Source organism: Oncorhynchus keta, chromosome 35, assembly GCF_023373465.1.
Source record: "Oncorhynchus keta strain PuntledgeMale-10-30-2019 chromosome 35, Oket_V2, whole genome shotgun sequence".
In the NCBI taxonomy this organism is placed as follows: Eukaryota; Metazoa; Chordata; class Actinopteri; order Salmoniformes; family Salmonidae; genus Oncorhynchus; species Oncorhynchus keta.
This window is the reverse complement of record NC_068455.1, coordinates 9,776,388-9,799,845: the sequence shown is the minus strand read 5'-3', so window position 1 is coordinate 9,799,845 and position 23,458 is coordinate 9,776,388. Positions and strand designations below refer to the sequence as shown.

General features: G+C 45.3%; 1 protein-coding gene and 1 long non-coding RNA gene across 13 annotated transcripts in view; one reads left to right on the top strand and one right to left on the bottom strand.

Annotated features, from left to right (window-relative positions):
• Positions 1 to 22,374, top strand: part of LOC118368037 (gastrula zinc finger protein XlCGF42.1-like) — a 31,378-nt gene extending 9,004 nt beyond the window's left edge. For 3 of the 9 annotated variants that reach the window (XM_052496436.1, XM_052496440.1, XM_052496441.1), the window contains 2 exons: positions 19,297 to 19,692; positions 20,867 to 22,374. In XM_052496436.1, the coding sequence (XP_052352396.1) occupies positions 19,297 to 19,692; positions 20,867 to 22,341 (1,871 nt within the window). In that variant the 3' untranslated portion in view covers positions 22,342 to 22,374. Of the gene's footprint in view, positions 1 to 819; positions 3,507 to 13,258; positions 13,516 to 13,791; positions 13,997 to 17,982; positions 18,040 to 19,296; positions 19,693 to 20,866 lie in introns of those variants that run through there. The other 6 variants (XM_052496435.1, XM_052496439.1, XM_052496437.1 and 3 more) reach the window with 5 other exon arrangements.
• On the bottom strand, positions 9,077 to 22,359 carry LOC127915836 (uncharacterized). Of its 4 annotated transcripts, none has more exons than XR_008092450.1 (7): positions 22,224 to 22,359; positions 21,796 to 21,951; positions 21,585 to 21,690; positions 21,240 to 21,413; positions 21,069 to 21,182; positions 10,683 to 10,739; positions 9,077 to 10,620 (listed from the first exon to the last, which is right to left on the bottom strand). It is a non-coding gene; the product is annotated as an uncharacterized LOC127915836 (long non-coding RNA). The 4 variants fall into 4 exon arrangements; XR_008092448.1 differs by having other exon boundaries at positions 9,078 to 10,620; positions 21,471 to 21,690; XR_008092449.1 differs by having other exon boundaries at positions 9,078 to 10,620; positions 21,528 to 21,690.
• Positions 22,375 to 23,458: the final 1,084 nt, after the last annotated feature.

Genomic DNA, 23,458 nt, shown 5'->3' with positions numbered 1-23,458 from the left:
AACAGGGTCTGTAGTGACGCCTCTGGTAACTTAGACCGCTCGCCACTCTGGAGGCCCAAAATGTAGGTGTTCTAAAGCTAATTTCCTTCAATTCTGCACATGTTTCTATTATATCTGTGTGAGAGTGACTACCAAAAGCGATGTGGCCCCCCCCTGGAGGTCAGGGCTCCTGAGCACATGCCCTGCGTGCGGTTACTACAAGGTTTAGATATCTGGCTAGACTACCTACCGAGCAATCTAAAACATGTCAGCTGACGTGGGTTAATTGAGTGACTGACGTAAGTGGAAAACTGCCAATGCACTACCAAATTTTTAAATTAAACCTCGAGTATTCTACTTTGAATAAATCTCAACAGACTGAGTTTGTATTAAAAACGCAACCCTGGCGGCTACAAGGCCCTATGCGCAGCTTGTAGTTTGAGTATAGGAAGAGGCGGCACTAAATGGAACCATGGGTGGAGACCTGGCCATAATCTTCTCCGGTGAAATGTTGTCTGAAATGTATCGGACATTTAACTCTGAAACAGAACCTCTCAAAAGGACCAACCAGTTGAAATGTCTATTCAACATGTTGCAGCAGGATTATTTCTGAGAAAGTTACTGTGAAAAATCCAGACTAAATAGAAGCTAGACTATCATTCTGGAGAGGGTTTACTGCCTCATTTTGCTGTACACTTTCATAGCAAGAGATGCCTGTTATGACTGAGCAGTATTGTAAATCATATTGTGCACTATATTAGGTGCATGAACTTGAGTTATAAATTAGGCAAATGACTTGCTTGTTGTAAATGACTTGTTTTTCTGTTGTCATTTACACAGGAGAAGGACCTGACTACACTGAATTTAAGGTTGAAGTTGAAACGTCCAGAGCGCAACACAGTGTAGAAAGCAAAGCTAAGGAGTCTAACCACTGCCCACACTGTGAGAAGAGCTTCCCATTCCCATCATATCTTGAAAGACACCTGCGGAAACATACTGGAGAGAAGCCTTATTCCTGCTCTGTCTGTGGGAAGTGCTTCAGGACCTCAACTCATTTAACCACTCACCGGGGAGTTCACACAGGGGAGAGACCTTACTCCTGCTCTGACTGTGGAAAGTGTTTCTCTCTTATAAGTAACTTTAAACAACACCAGCGAACACATTCCGGAGAGAAACCTTACTCCTGCTCCGATTGTGGAGACACTTTTTCTCAACATGGTAACATGCGGCGGCACCAGAAAAGACACACTGGAGAGAAACCTTACTCCTGCTCCGATTGTGGGAAGAGTTTCATTACAACATCTGAATTAATCAGTCACCAGAGAGTGCACACAGGAGAGAAACCTTTCCACTGTTCTGTCTGTGGGCAGAATTACTTTAGCCTGAGTAACTTAATACGCCACCAGAGAATGCACACCTAGGACAGAAGCCATAATCCTGCTTGACTGTGTGACGTGCTTCAAAACATAATCTGAACAAGAGGTCTTCACGAATCCACCCGTACCCGGAATACCCGAGAACCGATCCGATCCGGGACATGAGCAGATCTGGATCCAGAATTCTGAATAATGTTACAGGTCTGGTTCGGATCTGATTTGATTGGGTCTCGGATATGTGTAATTTAACTGACTTGTCCGGAAGGGCCCGTACAGATCCAAACTCAACTACATACACACACAGAGACAGACAGAGAGAGAGAATTATGATGATGCAGGAAGCTCCTCTCTCACACTGTCGAAGACATGGAGAGGCAGGAAGCTCCTCTCTCACACTGTCGAAGACATAGAGAGGCAGGGAGCTCCTCTCTAACTCTGTCGAAGACATGGAGAGGTACCTACACAGTCCCAACATTGACCCTGTCTGCCGAGGATGGCGTCCCTCCAAGCTGTCATTGACCGCTACGCACAGAGGACGAGGAGCCCAACCAGCATGGATCAGGGGCAGGAGGAATGGCCTAACAGGGAGCTCCAGCATGGATCAGGGGCAGGAGGAATGGCCTAACAGGGAGCTCCAGCATGTAGCAGGGACATGAGGGAATGGCCTAACAGGGAGCTCCAGCATGTAGCAGGGACATGAGGGAATGACCCAGCCTGACGGAGTCGAGAGAGCAGCAGTAAACTACAAGGGAAAGGTCTTTAATTTCTCCTGAGACTGATAGTTCCGACTCAGAGCAATAGAGCAGGAACCCTCTGAGCCATTACTGATCCTGTATATTCAATACAAGGCCAAAAGTATATGGACATCTGCTTGTCAAACATCTCATTGCAAACTCATGGGTGTTAAACCCATTTAATCCCACATTTTCCCAGACATGAAAATATCAAAATCATTAGTGACCCTTTGAAATAATCATTTTTTAAATGTAATTTTCATGGAAAACTAGGTGAGAATGTGATGTATACTGAATTAACATTTATCCTATGCAGTCATCACCCTTCTTATATATCCCAGCCCACTTATGAATTGCTTACATCCATGCCAGCCATAGTATCGGATCATGCTCTCATCCACTGACAGCCATTCCTGAAATGGCATGACTGTGTATGACTGATTGAGCTCAGAGAAGATGGGCCTAAACTTAAAAAGTGTGTTCTCAGTGATCTTTGTTGTCAACAACATGAACTGAGGCCATTATTTAATCAAAGTGATTTATCCGCATTGAATCTGAAGTGCTTTCATTAGGTACATCACTGTCCAGTGACCAGTACGTACATGTGTCATCTTGGAACAGAGCTGTACCCAGATGGGACAAGGATCCAATCGAATGTAAGGAGCTCATCCATACTCAGATACAGTTGCTTGGTCTGGGTGGAGTAGAGACATTTCAATGGTGATCTCTCTTATGGTGGATCCATTAGTAGGAAAACATCCATTGGGTTGAGGGCAGCTTTGTTTTACACATTCTGCAGCATTGGGGCTGTATACTATGTGTTCTGGAATCACAGCATTGAGGCTGTATACTATGTGTTCTGGAATCACAACATTGGGGCTGTATACTATGTGTTCTGGAACCACAGCATTGGGGCTGTATACTATGTGTTCTGGAATCACAGCATTGAGGCTGTATACTATGTGTTCTGGAATCACAGCATTGGGGCTGTATACTATGTGTTCTGGAATCACAGCATTGAGGCTGTATACTATGTGTTCTGGAATCACAGCATTGGGGCTGTATACTATGTGTTCTGGAATCACAGCATTGGGGCTGTATACTATGTGTTCTGGAATCACAGCATTGGGGCTGTATACTATGTGTTCTGGAATCACAGCATTGGGGCTGTATACTATGTGTTCTGGAATCACAGCATTGGGGCTGTATACTATGTGTTCTGGAACCACAGCATTGGGGCTGTATACTATGTGTTCTGGAATCACAGCATTGGGGCTGTATACTATGTGTTCTGGAACCACAGCATTGGGGCTGTATACTATGTGTTCTGGAACCACAGCATTGGGGCTGTATACTATGTGTTCTGGAATCACAGCATTGGGGCTGTATACTATGTGTTCTGGAACCACAGCATTGGGGCTGTTACTATGTGTTCTGGAATCACAGCATTGGGGCTGTATACTATGTGTTCTGGAATCACAGCATTGGGGCTGTATACTATGTGTTCTGGAATCACAGCATTGAGGCTGTATACTATGTGTTCTGGAATCACAGCATTGGGGCTGTATACTATGTGTTCTGGAATCACAGCATTGGGGCTGTATACTATGTGTTCTGGAATCACAGCATTGGGGCTGTATACTATGTGTTCTGGAATCACAGCATTGGGGCTGTATACTATGTGTTCTGGAACCACAGCATTGGGGCTGTATACTATGTGTTCTGGAATCACAGCATTGGGGCTGTATACTATGTGTTCTGGAACCACAGCATTGGGGCTGTATACTATGTGTTCTGGAATCACAGCATTGGGGCTGTATACTATGTGTTCTGGAACCACAGCATTGGGGCTGTATACTATGTGTTCTGGAACCACAGCATTGGGGCTGTATACTATGTGTTCTGGAATCACAGCATTGGGGCTGTATACTATGTGTTCTGGAATCACAGCATTGGGGCTGTATACTATGTGTTCTGGAATCACAGCATTGGGGCTGTATACTATGTGTTCTGGAACCACAGCATTGGGGCTGTATACTATGTGTTCTGGAATCACAGCATTGGGGCTGTATACTATGTGTTCTGGAACCACAGCATTGGGGCTGTATACTATGTGTTCTGGAATCACAGCATTGGGGCTGTATACTATGTGTTCTGGAACCACAGCATTGGGGCTGTATACTATGTGTTCTGGAACCACAGCATTGGGGCTGTATACTATGTGTTCTGGAATCACAGCATTGGGGCTGTATACTTAGTGTTCTGGAATCACAGCATTGGGGCTGTATACTATGTGTTCTGGAATCACAGCATTGGGGCTGTATACTATGTGTTCTGGAATCACAGCATTGGGGCTGTATACTATGTGTTCTGGAATCACAGCATTGGGGCTGTATACTATGTGTTCTGGAACCACAGCATTGGGGCTGTATACTATGTGTTCTGGAATCACAGCATTGGGGCTGTATACTATGTGTTCTGGAATCACAGCATTGGGGCTGTATACTATGTGTTCTGGAACCACAGCATTGGGGCTGTATACTATGTGTTCTGGAATCACAACATTGGGGCTGTATACTATGTGTTCTGGAATCACAGCATTGGGGCTGTATACTATGTGTTCTGGAATCACAGCATTGGGGCTGTATACTATGTGTTCTGGAATCACAGCATTGGGGCTGTATACTATGTGTTCTGGAATCACAGCATTGGGGCTGTATACTATGTGTTCTGGAATCACAGCATTGGGGCTGTATACTATGTGTTCTGGAATCACAGCATTGGGGCTGTATACTATGTGTTCTGGAATCACAGCCGAGGCGGGCCTCTTCGAACGTTTGAACACTCCATCTTTATTTTTGACCACCTGCAGCTTTGCCCTTAGCTCTTCTGGCTGGCCCCTATGGCTTGTAGAGGCCCTTGGCTCTAGTGTCTGGACCCCCTGCAGATAGAGGCCCTTGGCTCTTCTGGCTGGCCCCTATGGCTTGTAGAGGCCCTTGGCTCTAGTGTCTGGACCCCCTGCAGATAGAGGCCCTTGGCTCTTCATTATCAACAGTGGAGGTGTGTGTAGGGGGGGGTCATCATCATCACTGATAACGTTGTTCCTGTCATGATCTGATAGGTTCAGCATATGCATTCAACAGCCTGGCTGGCAAATGGCCTGTCTTCCCCTCATAGTCCGTATCTGACCCATCGCTATCACAATCACTGAGGACAGCATCTTTCTCAGGGTAGCCTAGTGGTTAGAGCGTTGGGCTAGTAACCGGAAGGTTGCAAGTTCAAATCCCAGAGCTGACAAGGTACAAATCTGTCGTTCTGCCCCTGAACAGGCAGTTAACCCACTGTTCCTGGCTGTCATTGAAAATAAGAATTTGTTCTTAACTGACTTGCCTGATAAAGAAAAAATACAAATTGAGGGATAACTGCAATGTTGCATGCCTTGTCTGGGCAGTCACCAAGATCCAACATATCCAGAACTTGACTCAAAGTGAAACTAAAAGAAAGAACAGAGTAGGAAGTTAGTTAGAACGAGAACTATGTATGTGTATAACTATGTGTATACCTAGATGCACGGTGTTATCCCGACGGTCACTATTGTTGCCGTCAACATGTTTACTCATTCTATGACCACACCGATCCAAGTTGAGTAATTGCAAATGCATATATCAATACTAGACACCTTAAAGATGATGTGTACCAACATGTTTTGTCCTATTTTTATGTCAACATACTTTACTAACCTTTTGTTTTGGGAGCTTTGACACAACCATCTTCTCATGGTGCAACCAGGAAGTAAACAGCTCTGGTCATGTGACAATTTACACTAAACATGTGACACTGCACATATTTAATTGAGACCCTTTATCGTATCAATATTTGCTAGAAATGCATTGATACATCATTCAGTAACATCTTTAGAGCCTAATAACGTTTTTTTTTCACTGAGCTTTTCAGTAAGGCCATTCTTCTGCCAATGTTTGTCTATGGAGATTGCATGGCGGTGTGCTAGATTTTTCTTTACACCTGTCAGCAACAGGTGTGGCTGAAAAAAACGAATCCACTAATTTGAAGGGCGTCCATATACTTTTGATCATGTAGTGTAGCTTACATTGCGTGTCTGTTTTTTGTTATAGTGTTTTGATTTTGAGTACTGCGCTGTTGGGAAGGGCTTGCAAGTTCATGTTAAGCATTTCACTGTACTTGTGCATGTGACAAATAAAACCTGAAAATTCAACATTTTGCGATGGCTTTCTCAGTCTCTGGACCCCATCGAAAAGCTGTGGTTTGAATTGAAGAAGGCAGTCAGTCTATAAGCTCAGACGAAGGATATCAAGGATCTGTAAAGATTCTGTATGGAGGAATGGTCTTAAGATTCCTCCGAATGTTGTTACATTTAACATTTACATTTAAGTCATTTAGCAGACGCTCTTATCCAGAGCGACTTACAAATTGGTGCATTCACCTTATGACATCCAGTGGAACAGCCACTTTACAATAGTGCATCTAAATCTTTTAAGGGGGGGGGTGAGAAGGATTACTTTATCCTATCCTAGGTATTCCTTAAAGAGGTGGGGTTTCAGGTGTCTCCGGAAGGTGGTGATTGACTCTTCTGTCCTGGCGTCGTGAGGGAGTTTGTTCCACCATTGGGGGGCCAGAGCAGCGAACAGTTTTGACTGGGCTGAGCGGGAACTGTACTTCCTCAGTGGTAGGGAGGCGAGCAGGCCAGAGGTGGATGAACGCAGTGCCCTTGTTTGGGTGTAGGGCCTGATCAGAGCCTGGAGGTACTGAGGTGCCGTTCCCCTCACAGCTCCGTAGGCAAGCACCATGGTCTTGTAGCGGATGCGAGCTTCAACTGGAAGCCAGTGGAGAGAGCGGAGGAGCGGGGTGACGTGAGAGAACTTGGGAAGGTTGAACACCAGACGGGCTGCGGCGTTCTGGATGAGTTGTAGGGGTTTAATGGCACAGGCAGGGAGCCCAGCCAACAGGGAGTTGCAGTAATCCAGACGGGAGATGACAAGTGCCTGGATTAGGACCTGCGCCGTTCCTGTGTGAGGCAGGGTCGTACTCTGCGGATGTTGTAGAGCATGAACCTACAGGAACGGGCCACCGCCTTGATGTTAGTTGAGAACGACAGGGTGTTGTCCAGGATCACGCCAAGGTTCTTAGCGCTCTGGGAGGAGGACACAATGGAGTTGTCAACCGTGATGGCGAGATCATGGAACGGGCAGTCCTTCCCGGGAGGAAGAGCAGCTCCGTCTTGCCGAGGTTCAGCTTGAGGTGGTGATCCGTCATCCACACTGATATGTCTGCCAGACATGCAGAGATGCGATTCGCCACCTGGTCATCAGAAGGGGGAAAGGAGAAGATTAATTGTGTGTCGTCTGCATAGCAATGATAGGAGAGACCATGTGAGGTTATGACAGAGCCAAGTGACTTGGTGTATAGCGAGAATAGGAGAGGGCCTAGAACAGAGCCCTGGGGGACACCAGTGGTGAGAGCGCGTGGTGAGGAGACAGATTCTCGCCACGCCACCTGGTAGGAGCGACCTGTCAGGTAGGACGCAATCAAGCGTGGGCCGCGCCGGAGATGCCCAACTCGGAGAGGGTGGAGAGGAGGATCTGATGGTTCACAGTATCGAAGGCAGCCGATAGGTCTAGAAGGATGAGAGCAGAGGAGAGAGAGTTAGCTTTAGCGGTGCGGAGCGCCTCCGTGATACAGAGAAGAGCAGTCTCAGTTGAATGACCAGTCTTGAAACCTGACTGATTTGGATCAAGAAGGTCATTCTGAGAGAGATAGCGGGAGAGCTGGCCAAGGACGGCACGTTCAAGAGTTTTGGAGAGAAAAGAAAGAAGGGATACTGGTCTGTAGTTGTTGACATCGGAGGGATCGAGTGTAGGTTTTTTCAGAAGGGGTGCAAATCTCGCTCTCTTGAAGATGGAAGGGACGTAGCCAGCGGTCAGGGATGAGTTGATGAGCGAGGTGAGGTAAGGGAGAAGGTCTCCGGAAATGGTCTGGAGAAGAGAGGAGGGGATAGGGTCGAGCGGGCAGGTTGTTGGGCGGCCGGCCGTCACAAGACGCGAGATTTCATCTGGAGAGAGAGGGGAGAAAGAGGTCAGAGCACAGGGTAGGGCAGTGTGAGCAGAACCAGCGGTGTCGTTTGACTTAGCAAACGAGGATCGGATGTCGTCGACCTTCTTTTCAAAATGGTTGACGAAGTCATCTGCAGAGAGGGGGGAGGGGGAGGAGGATTCAGGAGGGAGGAGAAGGTGAGATTGAGATTGTTCTCCAATCTCATAAAATATTTTTAGAAGAAGGGCTCGGTGTCGTCGTCGGGAAAGGTGAGGAGGGTGCTGGACTATTGAAAACCGGGGATTCAATAATGTTGACTCTTAAATGTTTTAGATGTATTTGTTGTATGACTTGTTAAACAGAGCATAAAATATAACTGCATTTGTATTATCTATTTTAAAGTTGTTTTTTTGTTGCTCATCTTTATCAAGGGATCCAATCAATTTGGACCCCATGGTACGTACAGTACAATGGGAGAGGGGTGTGGCATGCACAGGAGGACCAGGATGTTGAACTCAGACCACTATTGAGGACTGGGACTCTCATATCTAGAGACTTAGGAGAACTTCTGTGAGTGTAATGTTTACTGTTCATTTTTTGTTTCATTTCACTTTTGTATATTTATCTACCTCACTTGCTTTGTCAACGTTAACATATGTTTCCCATGCCAATAAAGCCCCTTGAATTGAATTGAATTGACCTCCTCGCTAAAGGAACTTCTAGCCAGCAATTTTAAGTGCAGTGGATTTGAGAGTTTCATTCCATCTTTGTTTGAACTTCGCAGGAGTTTGTTATGGTGAGTCGTGAAACAACAGCTTTACTCTCATATTAGGTGTCTGTTTATTTGCTCCTGTTTCCCTGAAAGAGGTAACCTAGATGATGTCTCATGCTACTCACCTGATTTACCATCAACCATTTTACATTTGTCTTCTTCACCATAGATCCCCTAAAAGAAGAGACGGAAAAACAGAACGTCTTACTACTCAACTGTATGTTTTTCCTTTCTTCTCACACAGTGGTGCTCCAGCCTCCTTTACTTAACAGAAGGCACGACTTAGCACCCACCCCGCACTATCTGAAAGAGAACCCCAGAAATTTCGGAAACGTCACTGTCTTAAATGTTTTTTTAATTACAACAAAATCAAAAATGGACTAATAGCCGAAGACCTTATTTTACGTTCTGTAAGACCATTGTGCTCAGCTCGTAAAGCGTTGTTTATATAGACGGGTAAGTTGACAACGTCACGAAAACGAAGTTTGCAGAAGGCTGTTGTTCTGGATGGCCAGATAGTTAGCAACAATGACAAGAAACTGCCATGTGGTGAATCGTAAATTGCTCGTTTTTATCTTGTTCTTAATACCATGGCTTGTTCTGAGAGGTGTTGACTGATGTTGGGCTCCGGAATGGCGCAGAATCCAGGCTGTATCACAACCGGCTGTGATTGAGCGTCCCATAGGGCGGCTCACAATTGGCCCAGGGTCGTTCAGGTTTGGCCTTCATTGTAAATAAGAATTGTAAATAAGAATTGATTATACTGTGATGAGTATCAAAACTGTCACGTGTAACAAAACGAAGGGCGCTATGGTAGATGGCGTCCAAGAGTAGTATCTGCACTTCAATAAATAATATTGCCATAATCAAGAACGGATAAAAAGGTTGACTGAATAATCTGCTTCCCACTGCTTCGAGAAATGCACGATCTCTTTCTGTAGAAAAATAAAATTTGAAATTTTAGCTTCTTGATCAGCATGTTTACAATGTTATTAATCAAACGGTTGTTTTTGAAATGTAAATATGACTCATATTACAGAACATGCAGTAAAGCTTCAAATTACATCACTTCCTGCTTGGTAGCGTCTACAGACCGAAGATTAGTGTCATAGAGGAGGCCTGGTTCTGGGCCCAAAAGTTCAGCCACATCCCCACATTTTTATTAGTTTTGAACAATGTACCAAACATCTTTCCCCCAACAGACATTTTTTTTGTGTATTACATTTCAGAACAATTCAGGATGTTGTGATATTTTTTTTGTTTCAGTCAAACAGATCCGCCCATAAATGTATAGTCATTGTTAGCTGCGTATCGCTGCAGACGTGTGTAAGGCTACTCATCAGAGACCAATGTGTGTTCTTTATTTGAATGAAAAAGCATAATGCCATACTAACAGAAAACATGACATTTTAAAGGAAATAATTTCAACAAGAAGTGATAAATAATATAAAATATTTGAAATAATATTGACAGAATCCTCTTGTCCAGGTCTCTCTCAGGGAGAAATCTCCAGCTCTGGTCCCCCACCAGCAGCAGAGGGAACTGTGGAGTCAGCTTTACCCTCTGTCACCATGGAGGAGCTACCCTCCACCTCACCATCAACACCTTGGCCAGCACCAACAGTGCCACCCCAACCCATCACCTCCTGTCCTGCACCAGCTCACTCTGGCTCTGCTCCCCAACCCATCACCTCCCGTCCTGCACCATCTCACTCCATCCACTCTGGCTCTACACCCCAACCCAACCCATCACCTCCCGTCCTGCACCAGCTCACTCAATCCACTCTGGCTCTACACCCCAACCCATCACCTCCTGTCCTGCACCAGCTCACTCCATCCACTCTGGCTCTACACCCCAACCCATCACCTCCCGTCCTGCACCATCTCACTCCATCCACTCTGGCTCTACACCCCAACCCATCACCTCCTGTCCTGCACCATCTCACTCCATCCACTCTGGCTCTACACCCCAACCCATCACCTCCTGTCCTGCACCATCTCACTCCATCCACTCTGGCTCTACACCCCAACCCATCACCTCCCGTCCTGCACCATCTCACTCCATCCACTCTGGCTCTACACCCCAACCCATCACCTCCTGTCCTGCACCATCTCACTCCATCCACTCTGGCTCTACACCCCAACCCATCACCTCCCGTCCTGCACCATCTCACCCACTCTGGCTCTGCTCCCCAACCCATCACCTCCCGTCCTGCACCATCTCACTCCATCCACTCTGGCTCTACACCCCAACCCAACCCATCACCTCCCGTCCTGCACCATCTCACTCCATCCACTCTGGCTCTGCTCCCCAACCCATCACCTCCCGTCCTGCACCATCTCACATCCACTCTGGCTCTACAACCCAACCCATCACCTCCCGTCCTGCACCATCTCACTCCATCCACTCTGGCTCTACAACCCAACCCATCACCTCCCGTCCTGCACCATCTCACTCCATCCACTCTGGCTCTACACCCCAACCCATCACCTCCCGTCCTGCACCATCTCACTCCATCCACTCTGGCTCTACACCCCAACCCATCACCTCCTGTCCTGCACCATCTCACTCCATCCACTCTGGCTCTACACCCCAACCCATCACCTCCTGTCCTGCACCATCTCACTCCATCCACTCTGGCTCTACACCCCAACCCATCACCTCCTGTCCTGCACCATCTCACTCCATCCACTCTGGCTCTACACCCCAACCCATCACCTCCTGTCCTGCACCATCTCACTCCATCCACTCTGGCTCTGCTCCCCAACCCATCACCTCCCGTCCTGCACCATCTCACTCCATCCACTCTGGCTTTGCTCCCCAACCCATCACCTCCCGTCCTGCACCATCTCACTCCATCCACTCTGGCTTTGCTCCCCAACCCATCACCTCCCGTCCTGCACCATCTCACTCCATCCACTCTGGCTCTACACCCCAACCCATCACGTCTGGCTGCACACCACAGGGCTCCCAAGTCAATCTGCTCCAACAAATCCTGGACATACAGGATTTGTGCCTCAGCCACCCTTCCTCTGGGAACACCATCAGCCTCCATGTCCAGTCCCCTCACATTAATATAGTGTTTAATTGCTAAATTGTAATTATTTCGCCACTATGGCCTATTTATTGCCTTACCTCCCTAATCTTACTTCATTTTCGCACACTGTATATACACTTTTCTATTGTGTTATTGACTGTATGTTTGTTTATTCCATGTGTAACTCAGTTTGTGTCGAACTGCTTTGCTTTATCATGGCCAGGTCGCAGTTGTAAATGAGAACTTGTTCTCGACTGGCCTACCTGGTTAAATAAAGGTGAAATAAATAAACAAAGCACGTAGTGAGTCACTCAGCCACGGAGCGGGAGAGGAAGATCGGGCAGCCCCGGGAGGAAAGGGGACAGTTGAAGTCAAAGAATGTGGAAAGGGAGGAGACAGAAGGGAGAAGGATTTAGCATTAGGAAGAGGGTAGGATAGAAAAGAGGGTAGGGTCGAAAAGGCAGTCAGTAGACAATGTCATAAAATACAACAAGTGTTATCTTGTTTTCTTACTCGGGCCAGGTCAAATGTTCCTCTGCTTTTGCTGGACCCTTCTGCCCTTTTCCCCCCTTATCCCCTGTTCAAATGGGATAGGAGTGAAGGACTGCACCGGTACACACACATTACCTGATGACTGAAACTGAATTCTTCTGCTGCTCTGTCGTTCGCTACGTACTTCCGTCTGAGACTGCCGTTATTTAATTTGTTTGTGGTGACGTCAGAACGATGGAGTGTTGAACAAAACAAATTCGTCCGCGATTGGCTGATCTCTAACCGATCATTATTAAACGGTCTAGAAATTGTCAGGTGGTACTCCTAGGTCTGGTCCAGACTCATTGCAGAGATCCGTGAGCTTGGCGTAGCGTTTTGGTCCGAGCAAGGAGTTTGGGTAGCCAGGCAACACAACACACGCACAATTCATAGAAAAAGTGTTGAGTGAACTAATTAGGGAAACATTTGATAGTTTAATGTTTTGACATGAACTGAGCTTAAGAACATGTTCTGTACCTTTTGCTTTGGTTAATGTTTTGTCTTCTGTAAAAGAAAAGCAGAATTTCTGCCCTGATGGTTGTATGAACAAACTAGTAACTATATAATGTATAATGGAGAATGGTATTAAAGACACTGGCTCTTGTGACTTAAAATGTGATTTGTTGTAATAAGGTGTAAATCACTATTGCTCTCTGGTGGTATGATTCGGAACTGGTCATTAACCCACATTACCCTCCCGGACGTTAGGTGGCAGTAAACACTTGCTGTTGGTCACCAAACGTTACTAATGAAGACAGAAGAAGACATATGAGGAAGTTTTACCGCGTTTCTTTGTTTTGGATCTTCATGCTCAGTTTTTTTTTAACGTTTCGATACTTCAGAAACCGTTTATTTCGCTTCCGAATAACGAGCTAAATGCAATTTTATGATTCTGTTTTGATTGAACGCATATGAGCTAATTTAGTATACAGCGTCTCTGTCGACTAGCTACTGTAGCTAGTTAACGTTACAACACAGGAGCCTTGATGTCAGTCGCTAAGGCTTGCTCATATCATGGTGAGTGCAGGCTATCCACAGCCCATTGCACGGCTGGAAAGAAAGTATTGATTAATTTAAATGTTGTATGGGTTATGTACAGTATGCCTAAAATAGAAGACATACACATTTCTTCAGTGTTCACACTTTTTTTCCTGATCTTATGTTTATAATCAGAGATTACCAGAGAAAATGTCCTCTCAAATCCAACATACCAGTTAATAGCAGCTATTTGTATTACATAGTAGTCATTTAATATTTTTTTACTTGGGATGCGTGTCTGGTCTTTTATTTTAGGATGGTGAAAACAAACCCTGCCTGCAGCTCTCCTTTACCGCACCTAAATCTGAGGGTCCTGATTGTAACAGGAAAGTCCAGAGTGAACAGCAGGATCCAGAGATGGCATCAGTGAAGCAGGAAGACTGCAGTCAAACACTGGGGCTGAATGTCAACATTAAAGATGAAGTAAAGGAGGAAGAGATTGAAACATTTGTGTATCATGGTAAAAGCAGAGCACCGCCTGATTTCACGGTCTGCTAGTAGGGCCATTTGTAGGATCAGTTTTGCCTTTATGATCATAATGAATAAGATTATATGAACAGCAGGGACCTGCTCTTAAACCAGCTAGCACATTTGGTTCCTTGGAAGTTGTGTGAATGTACGTTTTTGGTTTCCCATTGGTTCTGGGAACAAAGCCAAACGTTTCCTAAAAACGTTCTGCGAATGGAAGTGAACATTCCGCCTGTTCTAGATTGCAGGGACGTTCTGAGAACGTTTTACTATGGTTCCCAGAATGTTGTCATGGGATGTTTTTATTAACCTATAATTTGCATTCTCAGAATGTTATTTAAAGGTAATTATATGACATTCTGAGAACATATTAACACTGCTAGCTTAGTTTGGGTTACCTGGGTTACCTGTTGTGATCTCCAAGCACAGATAGGACATATGAGTATTAATCATGCAAACGCACTCTTATTATTATTATTGTGGCACCGGATCAATGTGACTCTAACCTATGATCTTCTGCTCTCTATTCCTGGAATTAGTTCACTGCTCTGTTCATTTTAGTCTATTCAAACAGACTCCATTTCTTAACAAGGTAGGATAGAGTTTTGTTGATGGGAGATTCGGGAAGTGTGTTGAATGAGGTCCAGTGGTCAGAGAGACGAAAGAAGTGCAGAGCTGAAGGTTTTCCGACACGAGTAGAAAAGAGTTGAGTCTGGGGGGTTGTTTTTTTTCAGTGTGGTCACTACTCATGTTCCCAAAATGTTGCCGCCCGGAGGTTATGAGATGGAGTTACGTCTGAATGTCACTGGGCGTCAAGTCGGGAGAAGAGGACGATTGGGACAGGGACACAAAGGTGGATTTCTGAGCAGGAAGGAGAGGAATGGAGGGGGGGAAATAAGAGGTCGAAGAGAATAGCAGAGGTTGAATTTGAGGAAGGTGGAGATGGGGTGTCAAAGAGGATTGGTGTCATGTGCAAACAGAGTGAGCCGTACACCAGACTGAGTTCTGTAGGTGAAATGGAAGTGAATGAGGACGAGTTAAGTGAGGTGTGGTGAAGAGCTTGGAAACAGAGCCTGGCGTCGATGGACATGATAAAGAAGAGTCTGGACCAGTAGGAGTGACTTTTTGGGGAGGAAGTGCATCCTTACCTTTTGGCAGAACCATTTGTGGTTTCGGGGTGGGTGGGAAAGGAGGTGGAGTCAGGGAAGGTAACCTATGGTAACCTAAGTGGACTTGTGATGTTTGTTTCTTCTGACCAGGGGGAGTAGGTGGTCCATGTCATTCAACTTGGGTCAAGATCTCTTTCTTGCTTTGCTCTTAGGAATGGGGCACCATTGAAAGTAGTGATTTTCTGGGGTAGTGTGGAGGTGGGGCAATTGAAGTTTAAATTCCTGGTGTTTGTGACGCCCACCGTTTGGTGCGACTCAGATCCGGTGGTGAAACAGGAGTCACTGTCAGTCTTTTTGAGTCAGAGTCTCTACCTGACAAAGTCATGTTAGGATATATATCAGTTATCCTGTCAGAGCCTATTGTGCTGAATCCACTGCCCTGTTTCAGGTGTAACATTTATGGTCATGTCATAGCAGTTTGTAGGAGGGAGATCCCAATCAAGATGAGGGAATGGGATGGAGGATTGTGTACGTTCGGTGGATACAGTTGTGTGACAACTGTAGAAGTGCCCTTGTTGCTTGGCATCAGAAGTGTCTGGTCAGAGAGCGGCAGGTTGAGGTGGCTAGAGTCAGAAGTGCAGAAGGTGTCATACTGAGGCAGTGAAGAAAGTAGAGGAGGATGGGTCAAGGATCCTAAGAGAATCCCTCTGAGTAGTAGATCTGTGCCAGCACAGAGGGATTGGCCAATGAGAGATGCATGATTCAGAAAGGTTGGTTTCCTAGCGTTCATAGCAATGGTTATCATCTGTACCACAGAAATTGAATATAAATCACAGGAAATAGATGTTGTAGTGGCAGCTGCGTAGAAGTATTTGGCTATACGAGATTTGACTTCAGAAGAGTTCCAGGGTGTGTTGAGTGGTGGTGTCCCGTCCTTCCAGGTCATTGTCATGGTGCAGGAGCAGATGGGGTCGAAGTAGTGGAATGGGGTAGTGTGTTTTTAATGAGTGTAGGGTTAGTTGGCATGGTGCAGGAGCAGATGGGGTCGAAGTAGTGGAATGGGGTAGTGTGTTTTGAATGAGTGTAGGGTTAGTTGGCATGGTGCAGGAGCAGATGGGGTCGAAGTAGTGGAATGGGCTAGTGTGTTTTGAATGAGTGTAGGGTTAGTTGGCATGGTGCAGGAGCAGATGGGGTTGAAGTAGTGGAATGGGCTAGTGTGTTTTGAATGAGTGTAGGGTTAGTTGGCATGGTGCAGGAGCAGATGGGGTTGAAGTAGTGGAATGGGCTAGTGTGTTTTGAATGAGTGTGTCGTTAGTTGGCAGTGTGTTTTTTAGTAGTTTATTCATTTATTTTTCCCATTATGTATCACAAAGTATAATGGATACAACATTGGATGCCATCTGCCGTTATACTCAGAGGAAGTAGTTTCGAAATGTTTGTTTTTAAACAGCCTTAGTAACATTCAAGGAACATTAATGTTTTCTTGTGGTTTTTATGGAAAGTTGTCTTAATGTTCTGAGAGCATAAATTTAAACAAAACCACGAGGAAACCAGCTGAAGTACTTAAATTCTCACAGAAGAATGTAGTCTCTTAACGTTCTCTGAACAATTTGAGAATATTACTTTAAATCAGGTCTGTTAAACTCATTTCTCGGAGGACCTGGTGTCTGCTGGTTTTTGTTTTTTTCCTTTCAATTAAGACTTAGACAACCAGGTGAGGAGAGTTCCTTACTAATTACTGACCTTAATTCGTTAATCAAGTACAAGGTATCTGTGGAATGAATTTGACACATGCTTTAAATACAACCATGAGGAGAACTGTAGGAAATGTTATGCTGAAGTACTGAAATTTCTAAGAAACAAATGGTTCTCAGAATGTTTTGTGCTATATGGGTATCCTGCAGTATTCCCAGAACAAGAAACAAATGGTTCTCAGAACATTATGTGTTAGCTGGGTATCCTGCAGTATTCCCAGAACAAGAAACAAATGGTTCTCAGAATGTTTTGTGCTATATGGGTATCCTGCAGTATTCCCAGAACAAGAAACAAATGGTTCTCAGAACATTATGTGTTAGCTGGGTATCCTGCAGTATTCCCAGAACAAGAAACAAATGGTTCTCAGAATGTTTTGTGCTATATGGGTATCCTGCAGTATTCCCAGAACAAGAAACAAATGGTTCTCAGAACATTATGTGTTAGCTGGGTATCCTGCAGTATTCCCAGAACATGGTGGGAAGGTTGTATGAAAAACCACTCGCCAAGCTCTATGAAACATGGTTCTCAGAACGTTATACGCTAGCTGGGAAATCAGCACACCTCGTCTAAGGTAAATTGATTAGGCTAATTCTCCTGTTTTTAATGTTTTTTAATCCTATAGCAATACGCTTTTGGAAACCTTTTAACGTAACTGTCATAAATAACTTTTAAAATACAAAATATTACATACCATGCACAGTTTAGTGAAATTGTATCCGGCTAGTTTCACCCTTCGACGTCCTCTCACCTTGTGCTGACATTTCCATTGGACCATTCCACATACCTGGATGCATCGCACATATCTCTCTAAATAAAGCCAGGTGCAGCTTTCCTAGACTGTGTACTGTAAGTATATATTTTGTCATTTGAGAAAAATTGTCTTGCTTATGTTAAGCTCCAAATGTTTCCAAACCCGTATATAGCAACTGAGGTGTATTTGCGTTTAGACAGAGCATTTGGGCAACGCAGGGCACCATCAGAGAGTCGGGCCATTTTCCCCACTGGGCCAAATGGGACGTGGAACGGGCTCCACTGTGATGTAATTCGAGTCATGAAAAGGGGAACCTACTCACCTGATTTGCCATCAACATGTTATGTCATGTCTTCAACTTAGGGCCGGCTGGAGAGTTCAAAGAAGAGACGGAAGAACACCAAGTCTTACTACTCAAAGGTCTGTGTTTTCTGTCTTCTCACACATAGAACATATTTAAACCACAGTTCAGAATCTGGACAGAATTCAAACCAACGTAGATAACCGACATCACTCAATTTCATTTTAGAATGTCTTGCTTCAGGGGTAGAACAACACCCAATGACAAACAATACCTCGATTCTAGCAATGTTATGAAAAAGAACACGTGATTTTATGATGCATGCACACCCTTCAGGCTAATGGCATTAACCTGCATGCTGGACTCAGTCCAAGAGATACACTGAGTGTACAAAACAAAATATTGCGTTTTGCCCCGAGAACAACTTCAATTCATCGGGGCGTGGACTCGACAAGGTGTCAACTGTTGAGTGTGAAAATCCCAGCACAAAAAAAAACACGTAATTGAGTAGTAGTGTCCAACCTTATGTTGTGTTATGTCGGTCCATGATAAATTGAAATGCACTTGTTAGATTCCACAGGAACCACTGGATGCAAATGGTTTTTTAACCTTTATTTATCTGGGCAAGTCAGTCAAGAACTAACTCTTATTTACAACGACGGCCTACCCCGGACAACGCTGGGCCAATTGTGCGGATACAGCCTGGATTCGAACCAGGGTCTGTAGTGACACCTCTAGCACTGTGGGTTTTGTGCCTTAGACCTCTGCGCCACTCGGGTGCCCAAAAGTCTCCAGTGAAATGTTGTCTGAAATGTATCGGACATTTAACTCTGAAACAGAGCCAACCTCTCAAAAGGACCAACCAGTTGAAATGTCTATTCAACATGTTGCAGCAGGATTATTTCTGAGAAAGTTACTGTGAAAAATCCAGACTAAATAGAAGCTAGACTATCATTCTGGAGAGGGTTTACTGGCTCATTCTGCTGTAGTCTTTCAAAGCAAGAGATGCCTGTTATGACTGAGCAGTATTGTAAATCATATTGTGCACTTGATTATGTACATTAACTTGACTTATTAATTAGCATTCAGGACCCAAACTATCTTATTATTATGGCCAGAGGCTTTTTTTCCTTTTGGTAGGCCGTCATTGTTAATAAGAATTTGTTCTTAACTGACTTGCCTAATTGAATAAAAGGTTAAATAAATATAGCACACCCCGTTGGTCCTCATGGTTTAAATACCACACAGTTGCAACTGTTTCTTAATGTGACCAACAATGGAGAACACTTGTAAGTTCATAAAAAGTTTAGCCTGTTTCCTAGGAATGAATCATAAACCTCAACCTGATGCTGATTTTATATCAATTTCACGTGTAGATAAAGGAAAAAGAAAACCGAAAGGAATGGAGAAGGAAGTTGAAAAAAAGAGGCACCGATTCACCCCTGGAGATGAGGATCTTATTATTTCAGGGGTACTTGGGCACTGGGAGGACCTCTTCGGCGCCCAGGCCCACATTCGCCCCCGGGGGTCAAAGACTGCAACCTGGAACACCATCGCTGGGACCTTGACCTCGGCTGTGGCGAGATGTGGTGACGATGTCCGGAAGAAGTACAATCTCATAAGGAGCCAAATCAAGCAAAAGGTTTCTTCTATCCGGACATTGTCTGGTGGTGGGCCAAACACCGTGCCGGCGCTGACCGACCTGGAGCAGCAACTTTTCTCCCGAATGGCAGAGACCGAAGCTGGTGTAGGGCCTGTTGATTTGGGATTTGGTGAGTGCTAATCTTGTAATTCTATTTTAATTATAATTACGTCACACTAATATATTATACATTAGGCCTATATACAGTATATTTCATAGTGAAATATACCTCACATTATACAATATTGAATTATGTATTGTTTGGTTTAAATTGGACAACAAAAAAAAGTAATCTAAAATTTTTTATTAAAGTTGCTGTTTGACATTTGCTTTAACCAGGCCTTCTTGTAGATTGGCCCTATCATATGTGCTACAAAGCAAGTGTATATCCAGATCAATTACATTAATTATTAAGAAATGTATATTTCAAAAACCCTGCATCTGATTGGGGTTTAATGTTGATTTGCTCTACATAGATTGACAGAATGTAGGCCTACTGCACAAGATCCATCAAAGTTCCAAAGAGGAAACTCCGCTAGTTTAAGTCTGCGACCCATTTAATGCATAGAAACTGGCATAATTAGACGATGTAATTAATGGTATTATTACACATATACAGCAATTCACCAGCAGAGGGCGGTAATTTGTAGTTCATTTTCACAAAATTTTAGTCATTTAGAAAAGGCTCTTATCCAGAGAGGCTCACAAGAGCAATTAGTGTCAAGTGCCTTACTCAAGGGCACATCAACTGATTTTTCACCAATTCGGCTCAGGTATTCAAAACGGCAACCTTTCGGTTACTGCCCCAAAGCTCTTAACCGCTAGCTTACCTGCTGACCACGCTCCTAAATGCTTTTAAAGTCACCATTGGCCTCATGGTGAAATCCCTGATCAGTTTCCTTCCTCTCCGGCAACTGAGTTAGGAAGGACGCCTGTATCTTTGTAGTGACTGGGTGTATTGATACACCGTCCAAAGTGTAATTAATAACGTCACTATTTTATCCCTTTAGATGCGTTTGTGTGGTCTCATGAGTCGCCTATATGAGGCAACGCAAAGTTTACATTTCACTGAGCAACACAACCTTTATTTACATTCCATAAAGACTATTAAATTAAACCTGATGAATGGAAAGGACAGAACACACTCCAGGAATAATTTAAGTGTATTCTTTATTTGGATTAAAAAACATAACCACAATGGTTTACCAACGGAAAACATGACAATTTAAAATAAATAATTTCAACAAGAAGTGATAAATAATATAAAATATTTGAAATAATATTGACAGAATCGTCTTGTCCAGGTCTCTCTCAGGGAGAAATCTCCAGCTCTGGTCCCCCACCAGCAGCAGAGGGAACTGTGGAGTCAGCTTTACCCTCTGTCACCATGGAGGAGCTACCCTCCACCTCACCATCAACACCTTGGCCAGCACCAACAGGGCCACCCCAACCCATCATCTCCTGTCCTGCACCATCTCACTCTGGCTCTGCTCCCCAACCCATCACCTCCCGTCCTGCACCAGCTCACTCAATCCACTCTGGCTCTACACCCCAACCCATCACCTCCCGTCCTGCACCAGCTCACTCAATCCACTCTGGCTCTACACCCCAACCCATCACCTCCCGTCCTGCACCAGCTCACTCAATCCACTCTGGCTCTACACCCCAACCCATCACCTCTCGTCCTGCACCAGCTCACTCAATCCACTCTCAATCAATGAATCAAATTTATTTTATAAAGCCCTTTTTACATCAGCAGTTGTCACAGAGTGCTTTACAGATACCCAGCCTGAAACCCCAAAGAGTGAGCAATGCAGATGCACTCTCTGGCACCGCACCCCAACCCATCACCTCCTGTCCTACACCAGCTCATTCCATCCACTCTGGCACCGCACCCCAACCCATCACCTCCTGTCCTGCACCAGCTCATTCCATCCACTCTGGCTTTGTTCCCCAACCCATCACCTCCTGTCCTGCACCAGCTCATTCCATCCACTCTGGCTTTGCTCCCCAACCCATCACCTCCTGTCCTGCACCAGCTCATTCCATCCACTCTGACTCTACACCCCAACCCATCACATCTGGCTGGACACCACAAGGCCCCCAAGCCAATCTTCTCCAACAAATCCTGGACACACAAACGCAACAAATCCATGTTACACAGACCGCCCAGCACGTCCACCAAGCTCTTTATGATTTATTAGAAAAAGCACATGAAACACAGAAGGCACACCTGGATGTGGAGAAGAACCGGCTCCAGCTGGATAGAGAGCGCTTGAGGGTGGAGACAGAGCGCCTGCAGGTGGAGAGGGAGCGCCTCAAGATGGAGAAGGATCGCCTGGGGGAAGGGGAGGCGCTTCGGCAGCTCTCTGTCTCCGGGTCAGTCGCCCTAGAACACCAGACGCCTGTGAGTTCAAGAACTGCCAGTGCCTCCCCCACCCTTCTTCTGGGAACACCATCAGCCTCCATGTCCAGTCCCCTTACATTAATATCACCTACTGCACCACACTTTGATTTCTTATTTTCCCCATTCCCATTACCGGTAATCACAACCCATTCCACCCAGCCATCACAAACCAGCCCTGCCCCAACCTCTCCTACCTTAACCAGCCCTGCCCCAACCTCCCCAACCTTAAACATTCCTGCCTCAACCTCTCCTACCTTAACCAGCTCTGCCCACTCTCTCATCCCTCCAATCTCCGGATCTGTTAAACGGCGAGTTCAGGAGACAGTCCGGCCTTGGCCTGCACCCACTGCTAAGAATACAAAACATCAATAAACAAATAATGTAATAAAATACAAGTTTATTTTCTTACAGCCTCTTCACACTTACTACACATTACTCACATGTAATTGTGCGTACTTGCTACGTAGAGAGAGTGGAAGGATGATAAGTCCTCCGGAAGTTTAGTTTTCTTCCAGTTAGGTGTAACTGTTCTGTTAGCAACCCTGATCTGTTAGCAACCCTGATCTGTTAGCAACCCTGATCTGTTAGCAACCCGGATCTGTTAGCAACCCGGATCTGTTAGCAACCCGGATCTGTTAGCAACCCGGATCTGTTAGCAACCCTGTTCTGTTAGCAACCCTGTTCTGTTAGCAACCCTGTTCTGTTAGCAACCCTGTTCTGTTAGAAACCCTGTTCTGTTAGAAACACTGATCTGTTAGCAACCCTGTTCTGTTAGCAACCCTGTTCTGTTAGCAACCCTGTTCTGTTAGCAACCCTGTTCTGTTAGCAACCCTGTTCTGTTAGCACGTAGTGAGTCACTCAGTCATGGAGCAGGAGAGGAGGATCGGGCTGCCCGGGAGGAAAGGGGACAGTTGGAGTCGAAGCTCTGAGACAGGATTGTGTTGCGGAACAGATCTGGGGAAGGGTACCAACACATTTATTGCAGCATTGAAGATCCCCAAGAACACAGCGGCCTCCATCATTCTTAAATGGGAGACGTTTGCAACCACCAAGACTCTTCCTAGAGCTGGCCGCCTGCCCAAACTGAGCAATCGGCGTAGAAGGGCCTTGGTCAGGGAGGTGACACTGACAGAGCTCCTCTGTGGAGATGGTTGTCCTTCTGGAAGGTTCTCCCATCTCTGTAGCACTCCACTAATCAGGCCTTTATGGTAGAGTGGCCAGATGGAAGCCAATCCTCAGTAAAAGGCACATGACAGCCAGCTTGTGGTTTGCCAAATGGCACCTAAAGGACTCTCAGACCACGAGAAACTACATTCTCTGGTCTGATGAAACTAAGATTGAACTCTAACTTTAATGCCACGTCTGGAGGAAATCTGGCACCATCCCTACGGTGAAGCGCAGTGGTGGCAGCATCATGCTGTGGGATGTTTTTCAGAGGCAGGGACTGGGAGTCGAGGGAAAGATGAACGGAGCAAAGTACAGGGAGATC